Source organism: Pongo abelii, chromosome 8 (assembly GCF_028885655.2).
Source record: "Pongo abelii isolate AG06213 chromosome 8, NHGRI_mPonAbe1-v2.0_pri, whole genome shotgun sequence".
NCBI lineage: Eukaryota > Metazoa > Chordata > Mammalia > Primates > Hominidae > Pongo > Pongo abelii.
Genome location: NC_071993.2, coordinates 98907777 through 98927168, shown reverse-complemented (window position 1 = coordinate 98927168; position 19392 = coordinate 98907777). Strand labels below are relative to the sequence as shown.

The window sequence follows — 19392 nt, the reverse complement described above, 5'->3', positions numbered from 1 at the left end:
ATTATCTTAGACAAGCCTTCCATGCTTAACTAATGCTTTGCAAGTCTTCTATTTGGCACTTTTCCTGCAAGCTCGTTTGGTTTTAAGCCATCTCCACATTCAGAGATGATTTGTCCAATTACTGGACCAAAAACCAATTATAGATAGTAATTGAAATAGATATCAGAGAACCAGACCATTGGTCGAAAGCCAAATGGCCAACTTGCAGCATTTGAGAAACCTTTCTCCTGCTTTTATTGAAATATTGAATATACATATTTTATGTGGCAGTATCATGGTGTTCTAAAGCAGGTTTATATCCTCCTCACGTAGAAATATATTTTTTGATAAGTAATGTGGCTTGCTTAACACATTTTGGTCTTGGAAATATTTCCCTTAAAAAAAAGAAATATGTTAGAGAGATGCTAGTTAGTGAAGCAAGACTTCTCCTGGGGCACAATTTAGGTGCAGCCTCTTAAATTTTCAGTTTCTAGTAACACATGTCCAGGAACTAAAATTTTAGCAGGGATGATTTGTTTTGGAGATGGATTTATGCCAATCAAATGAATGCATGAATACCATCCTCACAAGGGATTACTGGACAAATCAGAATACCACTGTTTTCTCATGGAGCTGGTTGCATATGGAAATAAAATTTCAGTAGCTGACTGTCTACTAGCTCAAGAGTCACCCCTTCACAATTGCAGAGTCCTGAATTTATTAATGGAATAGTCCTTCAGGAGCTTATAATAAGAGCAGAGGGGCCAGAAGCAGTGGCTTATGCCTGTAATCCCAGCACTTTGGGAGGCTGAGGCAGGAAGATCACTAGAGCCCAGGAGTTCAAGACCAACCTGGGCAACCTAGTGAGACCCCATCTCTATATTTAAAAAAAAAAAGAGAGAGAGAGAGCAGAGGGAAATAGATTATTTTCAGGCTCTGGAAATACCACGTGAACCATTCTGTCCCCTAGAGGAATAATCCTATGTAGTATGATAAAGTCCTCATATCTCCTGTCGGTCTGCACTGGGTAAATACTACAAGCCCTTACTCTACAATTCTGTCTTTTAAATCCTCTCTGCAGACTTTTTGTTCTGCCAGCACTTCAGGCAGTCATGTTACAGTAAGGATGATTAGGTTATAGATTTTACATTCCAGTGTTGAGAATATACTTTCCTTAACTTGATTGAACTTGGATATTTCCCAGGGCTGCCTATACTTCACACAAAATGTCTCTTTCAGTGGCTGCCTGTAGCAGGCAAATAATCTTCACATCAGTGATTCTTAAACTTGAGCATAGGAATCACTGGGGAAATTTGTGCAAATACAGATTTTTAAGCCTGACCCCCACAGATTCAGATTAGTAGATCTGGGGATTGGGTTCTCAGATCTGTATTCTTAATTATTACCCACAGTTAGAGAAATATCATTTATGTGTTAGTTCTTAGCAGTTTCATTTCCAAGGGCAACTTTATTTTATTGCTAAAGTCTATCGTACTCTAAATACTAATAATAAGACAGAGGTTTGGTTTTAAAACCTTGGGAAATTTCTTAATTACCCATAACCACTTAATAAAACTGTCCATATTTTTACAACTCTTGATTTTGTTTTCTTTGCCAAAATATTCTGAGCTGTGGCTATGTTGGCCATGCAGAAAATTCCTTTTGTGCCAGAATGTCTTCCACATCTGCTTCTTCACTCTTTCACTGCTCTCGTTCAAGACTTCCTCATGTCTCATCTGGACAGTCACAGATTTCTTCAGACTCTCACCTCATCCACCCTCTCCCTGAGTTCAAAATGTTGGAAGTAATAGAAGTTATGGTAGGATTTTGGTTAGAGGACAACATGGTCATAGGTATCTTAGAGAAGTCATTCTGACAGGACAGAAGATGGATTCGGTGAGAATATCATGGTCTCTATGGAGTTAGTGTAGTTCAAAATAAGCCAGTATTAGAGTTGGGCACAGTGGCTCACACTTGTAATCCCAACACTTTGGGAGGCCGAGACAGGCAGATCACTTGAGGTCAGGAGTTCGAGACCAGCCTGGCCAACATGGCGAAACCCTGTCTCTACTAAAAATAGAAAAATAAGCCAGGTGTGGTGGCACGTGCCTATAATCCCAGCTACTGGGGAGGCTGAGGCAAGAGAATCCTTTGAACCTCGGAGGCAGAGGTTGCAGTGAGCCAAGATTGTGCCACTGTGCTTCAGCTTGGGTGACAGAGCGAGACTCTGTCTCAAAAAAAAAAAAAAAAAAAAAAGCCAGTATTAGAATAAATATTAAATTCAAAAAGTGGGAAAATAATTTTCCATTTTGTAATATAGAACATTAATGCCTGACCAAATAAAAGCAATAGGAAAGGTCTCAATTTTCTAGGACATGGTTACATCTCTGTCATTCTCACACCTGTGTATTGTGTTTCATCATAGACTTGCAGCCACATGCCTTTGCACTTACTGTTTTCCTTCCCTGGATGCTGCTTCACATTTAACATTTTTGGTGTGCCTTTTATGTGACCTAATTAGGGCAGGAAGATACAGTGGTGAACAAGATTAAATTGGTCCCATCCTAATAGAGTTTACAATTTAATAGGGTTAGGGAAAGAGATACTCAATAAAAATGCACCCAAATGGTATAATGGTACTTGGGGAAAGTGTTAGGAAGGAGGAATACAGGGGGCTGTGTGTGGATAGAAAAGGGAATCTAACCTAATCTAAAGGCTTAGGAAAGTTCAACCTGAGGAAGACTTTTCAGCTGAGACCTGAAGAATTAATAGGAATTAATTAGGAAATTGGAGAGTTGAAAAGGGTATGTTTGTTTTAGGTAGAGGGAACACATTGTCCTTATGGCTAGCAGCAAGGAGGAATAATCGGAAATACGAAGGAGGTCTGTGTGACTGGCAGTTAGTGAGCAAGAGGGAGAGGCAGCTACTGTGACTTAGAAGAGGTGTGCAGAGGCCTTGCAGTTCACAGTTATGTTTTTGTACTTTATCCAAAAAGTAATAGGAAATCATTGAGGGCTTTTGAGGATGGGGTGAGGAGTGTGCTTACATGTTCAAATTAATGTTTGAAAATGGTACCTTTGGCTGTTTTGTGGAGAAAGCATTGTGGGGTACGAGGTAGAAGTCAGTAGACTAAACAGACTATTTACTCTGCTTGAATTGGCAGGACTTAGTGAGAGATGGATTTGACGTGGAGTATAAGAGAAAGGGAGATGTCAAGGATGATTTCTAGGTTTCTGGATTGAATCCAGTGTGGATAATCAGCATTTTTATTGAGATTTTAGGGAATATTAGAGAAGGAGCAATTTTGGAGGGAAAGATCGAGAGCCGTTTTGACAGTACTTGCTCTGTGGCTTCTTGTTCCTTTACTTCAGAAACTCCCACTCTGACAAGATTCTGCTCAAAATTGCCCTCCTGTGAAAATACTCTAAAAATCTCTCCCCACCAATCTCCAGGAGGGCAGTAAATTGTGTTCTTGTGTCACTTGGTAAAGTCTTCTCTTAGTACATCTCTGTTTTATAATTATTTATGTACTTGCCTGTCTCCCCCACCAGACTGTGATTCCTTTGGCAAGGAAGTATCTTATTTGTTCGGTGTCACTGAAATATGGGTGAATATTTCCTCAAGTGTTTTCCACTGAGTTTTGTATGGTAAAGGGTTCCTTTAACATCTGGGTAATGCTGGAGTAAGTTAATGTTGTTTTTTTTGAGACAGGGTCTCACTCTGTCACCCAGGCTGGTGTGCACTGGTGTGGTCTCAGCTCACTGCAACCTCTACCTCCTGGACTCAAGCGATCCTCCCACCTCAGCTTCCCCAGTAGCTGGGACTACAGATGTGCATCACCATGCCTGGCTAATTTTTGTATTTTTTGTAGACACAGAGTTTCACCATGTTGCCCAGGCTGATCTTGAACTCCTGGACTCGAGTGATCTACCTGCCTTGGCCTCCCAAAGTGCTGGGACTATAGGCATGAGCCACCATGCCTGGCCAGTTAATGTTTCTTTACTGTAGAACTTTTCGTAGCCTTTTATTTTCTGAGGTGGAAAAGCATAACGTATGCATTATTTTCCCAGATTATTTCGTTTCCCCTTCCCCAGCTCTTGTTTTCTGAGTATCTAATGTTACTAGTGTTGAGGGTAAGAGGTGAGTTTGAGAACACTCAGTGGGAAATGCTGATTTGCGCTTGTGCCTGACACTGAGTAGGCATGTAATTCACTGAGTGTGGGCTATGGAATAAAGCAAACCTGTCAGCTCTAGGAGAACGTCACTGGATGTCTTTGGAAAGCTCTTTTTGCCTGTAGTTGCTGCAAATATATTTCTTTCACCCCCAGTGATCAAAACAAACATCAAGGGATGAGAATTTACTGTCTATTGTTTGTTGCTGCCAGGCTAAAAAAGATAGGTGGCATGAGATGACAGATTTTGTTTCTGTTTCTTTGTAGCTAAGCTGGGGAAAACTGAACAAAAAATTATTTGGTCTTTTTATTTAACTCCTAGCATTAAAACAGTGTCTTTTTTACACTACCTGGGTTGTTCACAAAATAACCAGAGTTATATTAATAACTTTAAGTTTTTTGTAAAAGAAATATATGTTCAGTATTTTTCTAAGGGCTATTTATATTCTGTTTTAGAGTTGGCTGTTGTGACACAAAAACCTAAGTTTCAGGGAAATAAAGATAGTATAGACTAAATGGGGAAGACACTGCTCTTTTTTTTTTTTTTTTTAAGAGTATATGAATTTATTTTAAAGGGGAATTTCCCTTTTTTCCCCCAAAAGTTAGAGTACTCTAATGGTTCATTTTTAGAGTGGAACCTAGTGGAAAGTTTTACTAGGAAGTCACTGACTAAAACAGGAAATATATTTGATTTTAAATTTAGATTTTATTTTGTAATGCCAAATGGCATTATTGTGTTATATTTACTGCTGGTAAATTTACTGCTGACTCTAACTGCTGGTATCTTTCTTATAGTCATGTGGATTGGGTAGGTACTTTTGCTCTACAAACTTTATTTGGCTATAAAGTTAATGAAAATAATTTTTTTCATTTCTTTTCATATATTTTTTGAGTGATATAAAATATAGCCTAGATTAGTAGGGTTAAGGGTTTCATAACCACATCCACATTTATACTCCCACATCTTAAGTTATACGTTTTCGTTTACTTACCCTGTCCTTTATTATTGCATATGTTTATTTCCAAATTAGAGTAGCTTGGAATGACAAGGAAAACTTGATGATCTTTAGTTCCGCTATTAGAAAAAAAGTTATCAGCCTCTGTCACCAGTTTTGTATTCCCTTGGCTATTAGGACCACTCTTTAGAACTAAACCTCTGAGATTACCATAAAGAGCAGATAAAAATCTGTGGATAGAGATTACTTTGTCCATTTATTTTGAGAAATGACTAAAGAAAGAAAAAAAATAGCTGCTGAATATACTCCTAGTAGCTATGATAGAGACTGAATGAGTAAAATGCAGTGATTTTTTTAGCAAGGAAACCACTGAAATTTTGATGCTTTTTTTTTTTTTTGAGGCTGAGTTTCACTCTTGTTGCTCAGGCTGGAGTGCAATGGCACGATCTTGGCTCACTGCATCCTCCACCTCCCAGGTTTGGGTTCAAGCGATTCTCCTGCCTCAGCCTCCTGAGTAGCTGGGATTACATGCATGCACCACCATGTCCGGCTAATTTTTGTATTTTTAGTAGAGATGGGGTTTTGCCATGTTAGCCAGGCTGGCCTCGAACTCCTGACCTCAGGTGATGCACCCACCTCGGCCTCCCAAAGTGCTGGGATTACAGGCATGAGCTACCATGCTCACCTGGACGATTCTTTTTCTTTAGTTAGCAATCTGGTCATCCCAAGGCTGTGCCTACCCTTACACAAAAATGATGATGAAAAGTTATCTGGTAATCTTCAGTCCTGGTAATCTTGGAAAAGCCACAGCTCAGGACACATTTTTTTTTTGTATGCTTCTCTCTGCACTTCGGGCTTCTAATAGAGCATTTATTGTCCTAGAAAATCATTTTAATTATAGAAACTCCCACATTTGTTTCAGGTCGATCTTCTCTCTTTCCCTTTGAAGATGCCTTCCTGGATGATAGCCACGGCGATCAGGCCTTGTCATCTGGCTTAAGTTCTCCCACTCGCTGTCAAAATGGGGAACGAGTGGAACGCTACTCTAGAAAGGTGTTTGTTGGAGGCCTTCCTCCTGATATTGATGAAGGTACTATGCATTCATTAATGATTTTGCAAAGGCTGAGTTTGTTCTTTGTGCGTTCTGACCCTGCCTCTCCTCTCCAAGTCAACTTTAGGACATCTATATCTTAGTGCATAGGAGGTGAGACTATTTGGTAGATTAGAAAGTAGTAGTCTATTATTGTACTAAGTACTTCATGTTACATTATCTCATTTAATCCTCATAGCTATCTTATAAGGATATCCTAGCATCTCCATTTTATAGATAAGGAAACTGAGGATCAGAGAGAAATAATTTGTTCAGGGTTATATAGCTGATGGTACAGTTGCAACTCAAATTCAATTAGATTCCAGAGCTTTTGCTCATGTCCATCGCACCAAACCATCTCACATTTTAATATAAATACTGGCCAGTGCAGTGGCTCACGCCCGTAATCCCAGTACTTTGGGAGGCCAAGGTGGGAGGATTACTTGAGCCCAGGGGTTCAAGACCAGCCTGGCAACATAGCAAGACGCTGTCTCTACAAAACAAAAAGATTAGCTGGGTATGGTGGTATGTGTCTGTAATCCCAGCTACTTGGGAGGCTGAGGTGGGAGATCACTTGAGCCCAGGAGTTTGAGGTTACAGTGAGCTATGATCATACCACTGAACTCCAGCCTGGGTGACAGAGTGAGACCCTGTCTCATAAGTAAATAAATAAATAAAAACAAATATCTGTTAACAAAAAGCATAATCCGCCTGTTTAAAAGAATGAAGATGAGTTAGAATTTTTCTTAATAATAGTTTTGAGATGCTATCAGTCCAAAAGTGAGTGTTCACTTATGCCTAAAGCCAGTTTATTTTAGCACACGGTAAGTTGTCAATAAATATTTGTTGAAAGGATGAATGAAATAAAATTGTGACAAAGTTAACTTAAGCAAAAAACAACTCTAGTTCCAGTAGGCTTTGGGTCTGATATAAGAATACTGTCTGATATTCTAACAGTCTTGTTTTTCCAGCATTTTTCTAGCTATGACACACTTCAAATGTATCATGATTTCCTCTTTTTCATGGTGAGAGGAGAAAAGTCTCAAAAAGCGGTTTTATTTTAGACTAACTACATTAAAGTTATACATAGCTGAACTCTTATTTTCCTCCAAATTGTTCTTGTATTCATGTTAATCTCATCTATTGATTAGATTATCTTCAAGAAAATTTTTAAGGTCATGGCTGAGAGAGTAGTACCCTAAACCTGAGTAGGAGTCAGATTATAACCTCTGCTTTGAGTCATATGTCAGAGGGAAAATATAAATGTATTGATCTATAATTTTTGATATATTTTCTATATAGGGTATGTAATATGTAGTTATTAAAGAGAGCATTGGCCATCAACATTTTCTTATCACCCAATAGAATTACCTACTTATTGCCCCTACTCCTCACCAAAAGAATCGTATCTATTTCTTAAATAATCTTAGAGGTTCCATACAAGTGAAACCATATTTTAAATATTTTCTGTACCTTACTTTCTTACTAAAATCAGAGAACATTCCTATTTTTAGAATCTTTCTATTTGACATAGAAGTCACCTTAGTTTAATAGGAGATACTTTTCTTCCAAATTCTTTATGTCAAGTTTATTGGCAGTGAAAGGAAATGAAGTATAGTTAGAAACACACTTTGCATGATTAAAAGTGAATAACCAAATGTACACCCAAGCAATGGTATTTCACTTAGTAGGTTTCACTTCCGTAAAGATGCTTTAGAAAACAACCCTCAAAACATTTTTTTAAACTAAAAAGACATGTTTTGTGCTATTCTGGTTTTCTGATTGCAATATTTTTTTCTCTTTTGCTAAGATTCTTTCTTTGTTTTGTAGATGAGATCACTGCCAGCTTTCGCAGGTTTGGACCTCTTGTAGTAGACTGGCCTCACAAAGCTGAAAGCAAGTCGTATTTTCCTCCTAAAGGTAATGCTCTTAAAATGTTTCCACTGCTTGCCTGTTGGAGAGATAGCATGACAGTTCAATAAAAGGCAGCCTTTTAACTCTTGAAATAGCTGTTGAATTTTTTCCCCTAATTAGGAAAACATTTTAATGTTGATCATCCTTTTGTGTATTATGTTTCCACTTAGAGACTCTTCCCCTGAAGCACACTGATTGTTTCATGGCACCGATTTTATTGACAGTGAGACCCTGGGAGTCTGTTGTGGATGAGCCTCCTGCTAATTTTCATTATTTTGAAAGAAAAGATCTAGGGTTTTGAGGAATGTTAGCAATGGTAAAGGAAAAGGTTATTTAGGGTCAGATTTTATTTGTATTCCATAGCCCTATGGTTTTATAGATCTTGTAAACCCCAAACCTGGGAAACCTAGTGGCTAAAGAATGGCATTGTACAAAATTATCTTTATCCATATCTGTATCTTAAGTGACTTAGCCTGTTTGGGAGCGGAGGGCAGACTAGCAAAAGACACTCCATATGACCCTGCTTCCCTGATTTTTGGGGAGGCTCATTTGATAATTTATGAGGGCCTGAAAATATATTGCTTTGTTCATAGTTTGTCATTTCTGCAGAATCTAGGGAACTTTACTGGTGATATTCATTTGGGTGTGTTCCTAGATTTATATAGAAGAATGTTCTGGGTTAAAGGCTTTGTTTGTTTTACATTCTGTAGATATGTTTCAAGGATACATTTCATTTCAGAAAAATGGCTTTTTGATACGTATTATTGTGTAATATTACTCAGCACAAAAAGATGGAGTGAAAATACTTGTCCTTCCTGTGCCTCATAAATGAATCAAATTATAGCTTAACCTGAGGAAGGCAAGTGGCTTCCTTTTATGTCCAGTTTGTTAGGTTTCATTGTCAGTTGTACTACTGTCACCCAGGCTGGAGTGCAGTGGCGTGATCTCGGCTCACTGCAAGCTCCGCCTCCTGGATTCACGCCATTCTCCTGCCTCAGCCTCCCGAGTAGCTGGGACTACAGGCTCCTGCCACCACGCCCGGCTAATTTTTTGTGTTTTTAGTAGAGACGGGGTTTCACCGTGTTAGCCAGGATGGTCTCGCTCTCCTGACCTCGTGATCCACCCTCCTCGGCCTCCCAAAGTGCTAGGATTACAGGCGTGAGCCACCATGCCTGGCCTTTTTTTTTTCCCCTGAGACAGAGTCTCACTCTGTTGCCCAGGCTGGAGTGCAATGGTGTGATCTCGGCTTCTGCAACCTCCGCCTCCCGGGTTCAAGCAATTCTCCTGCCTCAGCCTCCTGAGTAGCTGGGACTACACGTGTGCGCCACCACACCCGGCTAATTTTTGTAATTTTAGTACAGACAGGTTTTTACCATATTGGCCAGGCTGGTCTTGAACTCCTGACCTCATGATCCGCCTGCCTTGGCCTCCCAAAGTGCTGGGATTACAGGCATGAGCCACCGTGCCCGGCCGAGATATTTTGACACAGGCATACAGTATGTAATAATCACATCAGGGTAAATGGGGTATTCATCACCTCAAGCATTTATCATTTCTTTGTGTTATAAACATTCCAATTATACTTTAGTTATTTAAAAATATACAGTAGATTATTGTTGATTGTAGTCACCCTGTTGTACTGTCAAATACCAGATCTTATTCATTCCATCTAATTATGTTTTTGTACCCATTAACCATGCCCACTTTTACCCACCCACCCCCACCTTCTTTCCAGCCTCTGGTAACTTACGTCATTCTATTTTCTGTCATCATAAGTTCAATTGTTTTGATTTTTAGCTCTCACAAATACATGAGACAATGGGAAGTTTGTCTTTCTGTGCCTGGCTTTTTTTTCTTAACGTAATGTCCTCCAGTTCTATCCATGTTGCTGCAGATGACAGGACTCTTTTTTTTTTTGTGGCTGAATAGTACTCCACTGTGTATATGTACCACATATTCTTTTTTTTTTTTTTTTTGTGAGATGGAGTTTCACTCTTGTTGTCTAAGCTGGAGTGCAATGGCACAATCTCGGCTCACCTCAACCTCCACCTCCGGGATTCAAGAGATTCTCCTGCCTCAGCCTCCCGAGTAGCTGGGATTACAGGCATGTGCCATCATGCCCGGCTAATTTTGCATATTTAGTAGAGATGGGATTTCTTCATGTTGGTCAGGCTGGTCTCTAACTCCCAACCTCAGGTGATCCACCCGCCTCGGCCTCCCAGAGTGCTGGAATTACAGGCGTGAGCCACGGTGCCTGGTCATGTACCACATATTCTTTATCCATTCGTCTGTTGATGAATGGATAAAGGTTGTTTCCAAATCCTGGCTATTGTGAATAGTGCTGCAACAAACATGGGAGTACAGGTATCTCTTTGATTTACTGATTTCCTTTCTTTTGGTTATATATACCTAGCAGTATGATTGATGGATCATATGGTAGCTCTATTTTTAGTTTTTTGAGGAACCTCCATAGTGTTCTTCATAGTGGCTATACTAATTTATATTCCCACCAACAGCGTACAAGTGTTCCCTTTTCTCCACATCCTCACCAGCATTTCTTATAGCCTGTCTTTTGGATAAAAACCATTTTAACTGTGGTGAGATGATATCACATTGTAGTTTTGATTTGCCTTTTGCTGACAATCAGTAATATTGAGCACCTTTTCATATATCTGTTTGCCATTTGTATGTTATCTTTTGAGAAATGCGTATTCGGATCTTTTACCCTCCCTTTTTTTTTTTTTTTACCTCAAAAAGTGACGTTTATTCAAGGAAAAAAAATACAAGATGTCCATCCCTTGGCTCTCTTTCCTTCCACCTCCTGCTGCTCCTCAGTTTCCCAAGAATGAATCCTGGCTGGGGCTAGGTAGCAGGATAGCCCCTCAGATGAGGTCAGCAACATTGAGGGCCATCTCCTCAATGGAGGTGATGTATAAGGTCTCAATTTCTTAAAGAGTCCTCTTGTCTTCTTCTGTCACCATGTTAATAGCCACACCCTTATGGCCAAACCATCCACCTTGACCGATTCTGTGGATACAGTTTTCCCTGTTGGTGGGAAGGTCACAGTTGATAACTAAAGAAACCTGCTGCACATGAATGCCTCTGGCTGTGGGTCGGTGGTATCAATACTCTGTGAGAGCCAGAACAAAACTCCCTCATGATCACATTTCATTCTTTTTGTCCGTATCTCCATGCATGGCAGAGACAGTGAAGTCCCAAGCATGCATCTTCTCAGTGAGCCAATCCACCTTCTTTTTTTTTTTGAGACAGAGTCTTGCTCTGTCACCCAGGCTGGAGTGCAGTGGTGCGATCTCAGCTCACTGCAAGCTCCGCTTCCCAGGTTCATGCCATTCTCCTGCCTCAGCCTCCCAGTAGCTGGGACTACAGGCACCTGCCACCACGCCCGGCTAATTTCTTTTTGTATTTTTAGTAGAGATGGGGTTTCACCGTGTAAGCCAGGATGGTCTGGATCTCCTGACCTCATGATCCGCCCGCCTCAGCCCCCCAAAGTGCTGGGATTACAGGCGTGAGCCACTGCACCCAGCCGAGCCAATCCACCTTCTTTCCAGTATTGATGAAGATGACTGCCTAGGGTGACAGTCAGGGTTTCATACAAGTCACGCAGTGTGCTCAGCTTCCACTCCTCATGTTCCACATTGATGTAGAATTGGTGGATCCCCTCCAGGGTCAACTCTTCCTTCTTGACAGGAATCCAAATGGGGTCCCTCATGAACTTCTTGGTCACCTCAAGCACGTCAGAAGGCCTTGTGGCTGATAGCAAAATCATCTGGGTGTTGCTGTTGAGCTTTTGGAATATGTCATAGATTGAGTCCTTGAATCCATGGCTTAACATTTCATCAGCTTTGTCCAGTACAAACATCTTGATGTATTTGGGAGACAGGTATCTCTGGTTAAGCATACTTAACATTTCATCAGCTTCGTCCAGTACAAACATCTTGATGTATTTGGGAGACAGGTATCTCTGGTTAAGCATATCAAACTTATGGCCAGGGGTACCCATGATGATACCGGGAACTTCCATCTGCAGTTTCTGCACCTCAGCATGCACGTTGGTGCCCCCAATACAGGCATGACAGGAGGCACCCATGTAGTCTCCTAGTGTCATGACCACCTTTTCTATCTTTTGAGCCAATTATCAAGTGGATGCTAGGACCAAGGCGTGGTAGCCTTTAGATCTAATTCAATCTCCTGCAGAATTGATATGGCAAAAGTGGCCATTTTCCCAGTCCCAGATAGGGCTTGAGTGATCACATCATAACCCTTGATACAAGAAGAATGGCTCGCTGCTGGATGGCAGAGGACTTCTCAAAACCATAGGCATAGATGCCATGGAGGAGGGATTCCAAGAGGTTCATATCATCAAAACTGTCAACAATCTCATTTCAGTTTCTCTCAATGATGCCTTCAGGCTCCATCTCATCAGGACCATTGTCTCTGGATCAGAAATACTCACTCTTGGCCGGGCGCGGTGGCTCACGCTTATAATCCCAGCACTTTGGGAGGCTGAGGCGGGCAGATCACGAGGTCAGGAGTTTGAGACCAGCCTGGCCAACATGGTGAAACCCCATCTCTACTAAAAATACAAAAATTAGCTGCGCGTGGTAGCCCATGCCTGTAATCCCAGCTACTCAGGAGGCTGAGGCAGGAGAATCGCTTGAATCTGGGAGGCAGAGTTTACAGTGAGTCGAGATCTTGCCACTGCACTCCAGCCTGGGTGACAGAGCAAGACTCCACCTTAGAAAAAAAAAAAAAAAAAGAAATACTCACTCTCAGACATGATCCTTAGAAACTCTCTTTTGCCCATTTTAAAATCAGATTATTAGATTTTTTTTTCCTATTGAGTTGTTTGAGCTCTTTATATATTGTTACTAATCCCTTGTTAGATTGACAGTTTGTTACTATTTTCTCCCATTCTGTGGGCTGTCTCTTCACTTTGTTGACTGTTTCCTTTGCTGTGCAGAAGCTTTTTAACTTGATGTGATCCCATTTGTCCATTTTGCTTTGGTTGCCTTTGCTTGTGGGGCAGCAATCTCCCAGACCAATGACTTGGAGATTTTCCCCAATGTTTTTGTTTGTTTGTTTGTCTGTCTTAGTATTTCTTTTAGTAGTTTCATAGTTTGAGGTCTTAATTTGAAGGTTTTTTTTTTATTATTATACTTTAAGTTCTAGGGTACACATGCACAACATGAAGGTTTGTTACATAGGTATACATGTGCCATGTTGGTTTGCTGCACCCATTAACTCATCATTTACAATAGGTATTTCTCCTAATGCTATCCCTCCCCCTGCCCCCCACCCCATGACAGGCCCCTGGGTGTGATGTTCCCCGCCCTGTGTCCAAGTGTTCTCATTGTTCAATTCCCACCTATGAGTGAGAACATGCAGTGTTTGGTTTTCTGTCCTCGTGATAGTTTGCTCAGAATGATGGTTTCCAGCTGCATCCATGTCCCTGCAAAGGACATGAACTCATCCTTTTTTATGGCTGCATAGTAGTCCATGGTGTATATGTGCCACATTTTCTTAATCCAGTCTATCATTGATGGACATTTTGGTTGGCTCCAAGTCTTTGCTATTGTGAATAGTGCCACAATAAACATACGTATGCATGTGTCTTTATAGTAGCATGATTTATAATCCTTTGGGCATTTATCTAGTAATGGGATCACTGGGTCAAATGGTATTTCTAGTTCTAGATCCTTGAGGAATTGCCACACTGTCTTCCACAATGGTTAAACTAGTTTACACTCCCACTAACAGTATAAAAGCGTTCCTATTTCTCCACATCCTCTACAGCATCTGTTGTTTCCTGGCTTTTTAATGATCGCCATTCTAACAGGTGTGAGATGATATCTCATTGTGGTTTTGATTTGCATTTCTCTGATGACCAGTGATGATGAGCATTTTTTCATGTGTCTGTTGGCTGCATAAATGTCTTCTTTTGAGAAGTGCATATTCATATCCTTTGCCCACTTTTTGTTGGGGTTGTTTTTCTCTTGTAAATTTGTTTAAGTTCTTTGTAGATTCTGGATATGAGCCCTTTGTCAGATGGACAGATTGCAAAAATTTTCTCCTATTCAGTACGTTACCTGCTCACTCTGATGGTAGTTTCTTTTGCTGTGCAGAAGCTCTTTAGTTTAATTAGATCCGATTTGTCTATTTTGGCTTTTGTTGCCATTGCTTTTGGTGTTTTAGTCATGACGTCCTTGCCCATGCCTATGTCCTGAATGGTATTTCCTAGGTTTTCTTCTAGGGTATTTATGGTTTTAGGTCTAACATTTAAGTCTTTAATCCATCTTGAATTAATTTTTGTATAAGGTGTAAGGAAGGGATCCAGTTTCAGCTTTCTACATATGGCTAGCCAGTTTTCCCAGCACCATTTATTAAATAGAGAATCCTTTCCCCATTGTTTGTTTTTGTCAGGTTTGTCAAAGATCAGATAGTTGTAGATGTGTGGTGTTATTTCTGAGGCCTCTGTTCTATTCCATTGGTCTATATCTCTGTTTTGGTCCCAGTGCCATGCTGTTTTGGTTACTGTAGCCTTGTAGTATAGTTTGAAGTCAGGTAGCGTGTTGTCTCCAGCTTTGTTCTTTTTGCCTAGAATTGTCTTGGCAATGCGGGCTGTTTTTTGGTTCCATATGAACTTTAAAGTAGTTTTTTCCAATTCTGTGAAGAAAGTCATTGGTAGCTTGATGGGGATGGCATTGAATCTATAAATTACCTTGGGCAGTATGGCCATTTTCACGATATTGATTCTTCCTATCCATGAGCATGGAATGTTCTTCCATTTGTTTGTGTCCTCTTTTATTTCATTGAGCAGTGGTTCGTAGTTCTCCTTGAAGAGGTCCTTCACATCCCTTGTAAGTTGGATTCCTAGGTATTTTATTCTCTTTGAAGCAGTTGTGAATGGGAGTTCACTCATTATTTGGCTGTTTGTCTGATATTAGTATATAGGAACGCTTGTGATTTTTGCACATTGATTTTGTATCCTGAGACTTTGCTGAAGTTGCTTCTCAGCTTAAGGAGATTTTGGGCTGAGATGATGGGGTTTTCTAAATATACAATGATGTCATCTACAAACAGGGACAATTTGACTTCCTCTCTTCCTAATTAAATACCCTTTATTTCTTTCTCTTGCCTGATTGCCCTGGCCAGAACTTCTAACACTATGTTGAATAGGAGTGGTGAGAGAGGGCATCCCTGTCCTGTGCCAGTTTTCAAAGGGAATGCTTCCAGTTTTTGCCCATTCAGTATGATATTGTCTGTGGGTTTGTCATAAATAGCTCTTATTATTTTGAGATACGTTCCATCAATACCTAGTTTATTGAGAGTTTTTAGCATGAAGTGCTGCTGAATTTTGTCAAAGGCCTTTCCTGCATCTATTGAGATAATCGTGGTTTTTTTGTTATTGTTGGTTCTGTTTATGTGATGGATTATGTTTATTGATTTGTGATGTTGAACCAGCTTTGCATCCCAGGGATGAAGCCAACTTGATCATGGTGGATAAGCTTTTTCATGTGCTGCTGGATTCAGTTTGCCAGTATTTTATTGAGGATTTTCGCATCCATGTTCGTCAGGGATATTGGTCTAAAATTCTCTTTTTTTGTTGTGTCTCTGCCAGGCTTTGGTATCAGGATGATGCTGGCCTCATAAAATGAGTTAGGGAGGATTCCCTCTTTTTCTATTGATTGGAATCGTTTCAGAAGGAATGGTACCAGCTCTTCTTTGTACCTCTGGTAGAATTCGGCTGTGAATCCATCTGGTCCTGGACTTTTTTTGGTAGGCTATTAATTATTGCCTCAATTTCAGAGCCTGTTATTGGTATATTCAGAGATTCAGCTTCTTCCTGGTTTAGTCTTGGGAGGGTGTATGTGTCCAGGAGTTTATCCATTTCTTCTAGATTTTCTAGTTTATTTGTGTAGAGGTGTTTATGGTATTCTTTGATGGTAGTTTGTATTCCTGTGGGATCGGTGGTGATATCCCCTTTATCATTTTTTATTGCGTCTATTTGATTCTTCTCTCTTTTCTTCTTTATTAGTCTTGCTAGCGCTCTATCAATTTTGTTGATCTTTTCAAAAAAACAGCTCCTGGATCCATTGATTTTTTTGAAGGGTTTTTTGTGTCTCTGTCTCCTTCAGTTCTGCTCTGATCTTAGTTATTTCTTGCCTCCTGCTAGCTTTTGAATGTGTTTGCTCTTGCTTCTCTAGTTCTTTTAATTGTGATGTTAGGGTGTTGATTTTAGATCTTTCCTGCTTTCTCTTGTGGGCATTTAGTGCTACAAATTTCCCTCTATAGACTGCTTTAAATGTGTCCCAGAGATTCTGGTACGTTGTGTCTTTGCTCTGATTGGTTTCAAAGAACATCTTTATTTCTGCCTTCATTTCATTATTTATCCAATAGTCATTCAGGAGCAGGTTGTTCAGTTTTCATGTAGTTGCGTGATTTTGAGTGAGTTTCTTAATCCTGAGTTCTAATTTGATTGCACTGTGGTCTGAGAGACAGTTTATTGTGATTTCTGTTCTTTTATATTTGCTGAGGAGTGCTTTACTTCCAACTATGTTGTCAGTTTTGGAATGAGTGTGATGTGGTGCTGAGAAGAATGTATATTCTGTTGATTTGGGGTGGAGAGTTCTGTAGATGTCTATTAGGTCTGCTTGGTGCAGAGCCAAGTTTAAGTCCTGGATATCCTTGTTAACCTTCTTAACCTTTCCCCATTTGTCATTTACTTTTTGATGCTCTTTAATGTTTTTTTGTAGTACTAACATTATAAATTTTTATATAGGTAAATTTATTAATGTCTTCTTTATGTTTTCTGAATATTTATGACATGTCTTAAAAGATTTTTCCCACTGCAAGACAATAAGAAAATACTACACGTTTTCTTTTTGTTGTTGTTGCTTGTATTACTTTACTTTTGACATTGACATCTTGTTTTGGTCTGGAATTTATATTGGAGTAAGGCATGAGAAAGGATCCAGCTTTATTTTTTCAGGTAGCTTGACGGATGCCCTAGTTTTGTTTATAGGCTGGCTAGTCCAATTTTTTCCTCATCAATTTGAGTTCTTAGAATTGAATATTGATTGAGAGGTCATCTCTTCTGTTTCTCAAGAAATGCACAGTTTATCTAGAACTACTTGCTACAGTATGTAGCTAATGAGCACTTGAAATGTGGCTAGTTTGACTTGAGATATGGTTTTACGTGTAAATATACACTGCATTTCAAAGGCTTCGTTTTTTTTTTAATGTAGAGAATCTCATTAATAATTTTGTTTGCATGTTAAAATAACTTTCTGGAGATATTGGATTAAATAAGATATTAAAATTAACTTCACCTGTTTCTTTTTACCTTTTAAAATATAGATACTGGAAAATTTTTAATTACATATGTGAGTCATATTACATTTCTGTTAGACAGTGCTTCTCTAGAACAAGGGTCAACAAACTACCTGTTTTTGTATGGCCTGTGAGCTTAAGGATTTTTTTTTTTACATCTTTAAGGAATTATATGTGGCACACACATCTCTTTACAGAAAACGTATGTTGACTCCTGCTCCAAAATAGCCCACACAATTGCTCATTTTGCTTTGAGACATCTGGTGACAAGGGAGGCAGTTTATTTTGGAAGTCTTTATATTTGTAGGCCTAGTTAGTTATTAAATGTTTCCCTCTATTGTGTCAAGTGCTTCCCTGCAATCTTTACTCCTTGGTCAATGATGTCTTATAAAGTAAGACAGAGTAAGTCATCATTGTGACATCTAACTCTAGGTACTTAAAGGACTATCAGTTTCTCTTTCCAAGCTAAATATTTTTATTTTCTCAGTTATATGTTACGTCTAATAGTTTCTGGATCAGCATTCTTCTTTTCTGCCTTCTTTGTGTATATGCCATATTTTACAATATCCTACTTAAATTGTTAACTGAGAATTGAAGAGAATGTTAGGGTTGGTCAGAGCAGTACGGAGTTTAGTACCTCTACAGCCTCCATAGATAGCTCTTGGTACACTCCAAAATAACAGCATTAAATATAGAACTATAGTACATTAGTGCTGGTGCCCTCATTTTATAGCTGAGGTTAGGTGTTGAGATGGACCAGTGACAGCTATGCCAAGAAGAGAATCTGATCTCCTGATTCTGGTCCTCAGGCTTGCATCCTCAGAGAGCAGATTGCCTTCTTGGTGATTGGGGTCAGGGAAGAGAAATAATTATTAGAATATTGGCTCCTGTTGTGTTTTGCTCTCAGCTAAAGTCTGAAGGTTGATTACCTATTTGGGGAGAGCCTAAAGAAATTTGATGTTATTCCAATATTAAGAATATCTACATTGTTCACCTCAAACTGTTCAATGTCTTCTTAATAATACCCCCTCTTGCTGATAATAATTTTTCTTAGGTCACCTCCCATTGGCCATTAGGTAAAGTTTGTTTGGCTGTATTAGGCTTATGTGTAACTAGAAAGGAAAACATGAACCATCCACTATTCAGCCCTTTAGCCTTTCTCAGATAGTGTATATGTAGTGAAATAGAATCATCTGTTCATCCAGCAAGTTTACCTTGGTGTAGATTTGAAGTAGGGTTTGTAAAACCATGACCATTTTCAGTGGATTGTTGAGAGCTTAAAATCCACATAGATAGACCTCAGTTGGTGACAAAAAAAAAAAAAAAAGCCACATAGGGAAAGAATGGCCAGGTGGCCAGATAATACATGGACTGTCTCGTTGCATGTTTTTGAGCTAGCAGAGTGGGAGGCCATGCAGACTTCAGCTCTTTCAGCACAAGGGCCATTAAGACATTTAATGACCCATTGAGGATATACAGAGCCTTATGGATCAGTTTGTCTGTGGACCACAAGTAAGGAAATGCTTATTGCCCTTAGAACACCACTGAGACCATGAAAGGTGAAGGAAGGCATAAAAGTCACAATGTTTGTTTTCATGACTTGGTCCTGGACCTCACAAACTTATAGTCCTATGGGGGAGATAAGAAATTAATCAGATAGTCACAAAAGTAAACATGATTATAAACTGATAAGTTCTCTGAAGGAAAAATAGAGTGCAGTAGAGACTCTAAAAAGGGGGCATCAGTTTAGATTGGGAGTATGGAGAGAGCTTGTTTGAGAAAATGGCATTTAAGCAGACTTGAAAATTGAGGAGTTAGCTAGAACATGTAGGGAAGCAAATTCTAAGCCGAGGACTATCATGCAGGGAGAACTAAGTATGAAAAAACGGCTTTAGTGCCTTTGGAGAAATGAAAGAAGTGTGGCTGTAAT

The 19392-nt window shown here is 39.6% G+C and overlaps 1 protein-coding gene and 1 pseudogene across 23 annotated transcripts in view; one reads left to right on the top strand and one right to left on the bottom strand.

Moving 5' to 3' along the window:
- The window catches only part of CPEB3 (cytoplasmic polyadenylation element binding protein 3), a 240203-nt gene that overhangs the window by 140315 nt on the left and 80496 nt on the right, over positions 1–19392 (top strand). For all 23 annotated transcript variants that reach the window (XM_054522629.2, XM_054522627.2, XM_054522633.2 and 20 more), the window contains 2 exons: positions 6030–6197; positions 8028–8117. In XM_054522629.2, the coding sequence (XP_054378604.1) occupies positions 6030–6197; positions 8028–8117 (258 nt within the window). The remainder of the gene's footprint in view (positions 1–6029; positions 6198–8027; positions 8118–19392) is intronic.
- On the bottom strand, positions 10994–18718 carry LOC100436817 (eukaryotic initiation factor 4A-I-like; annotated as a pseudogene).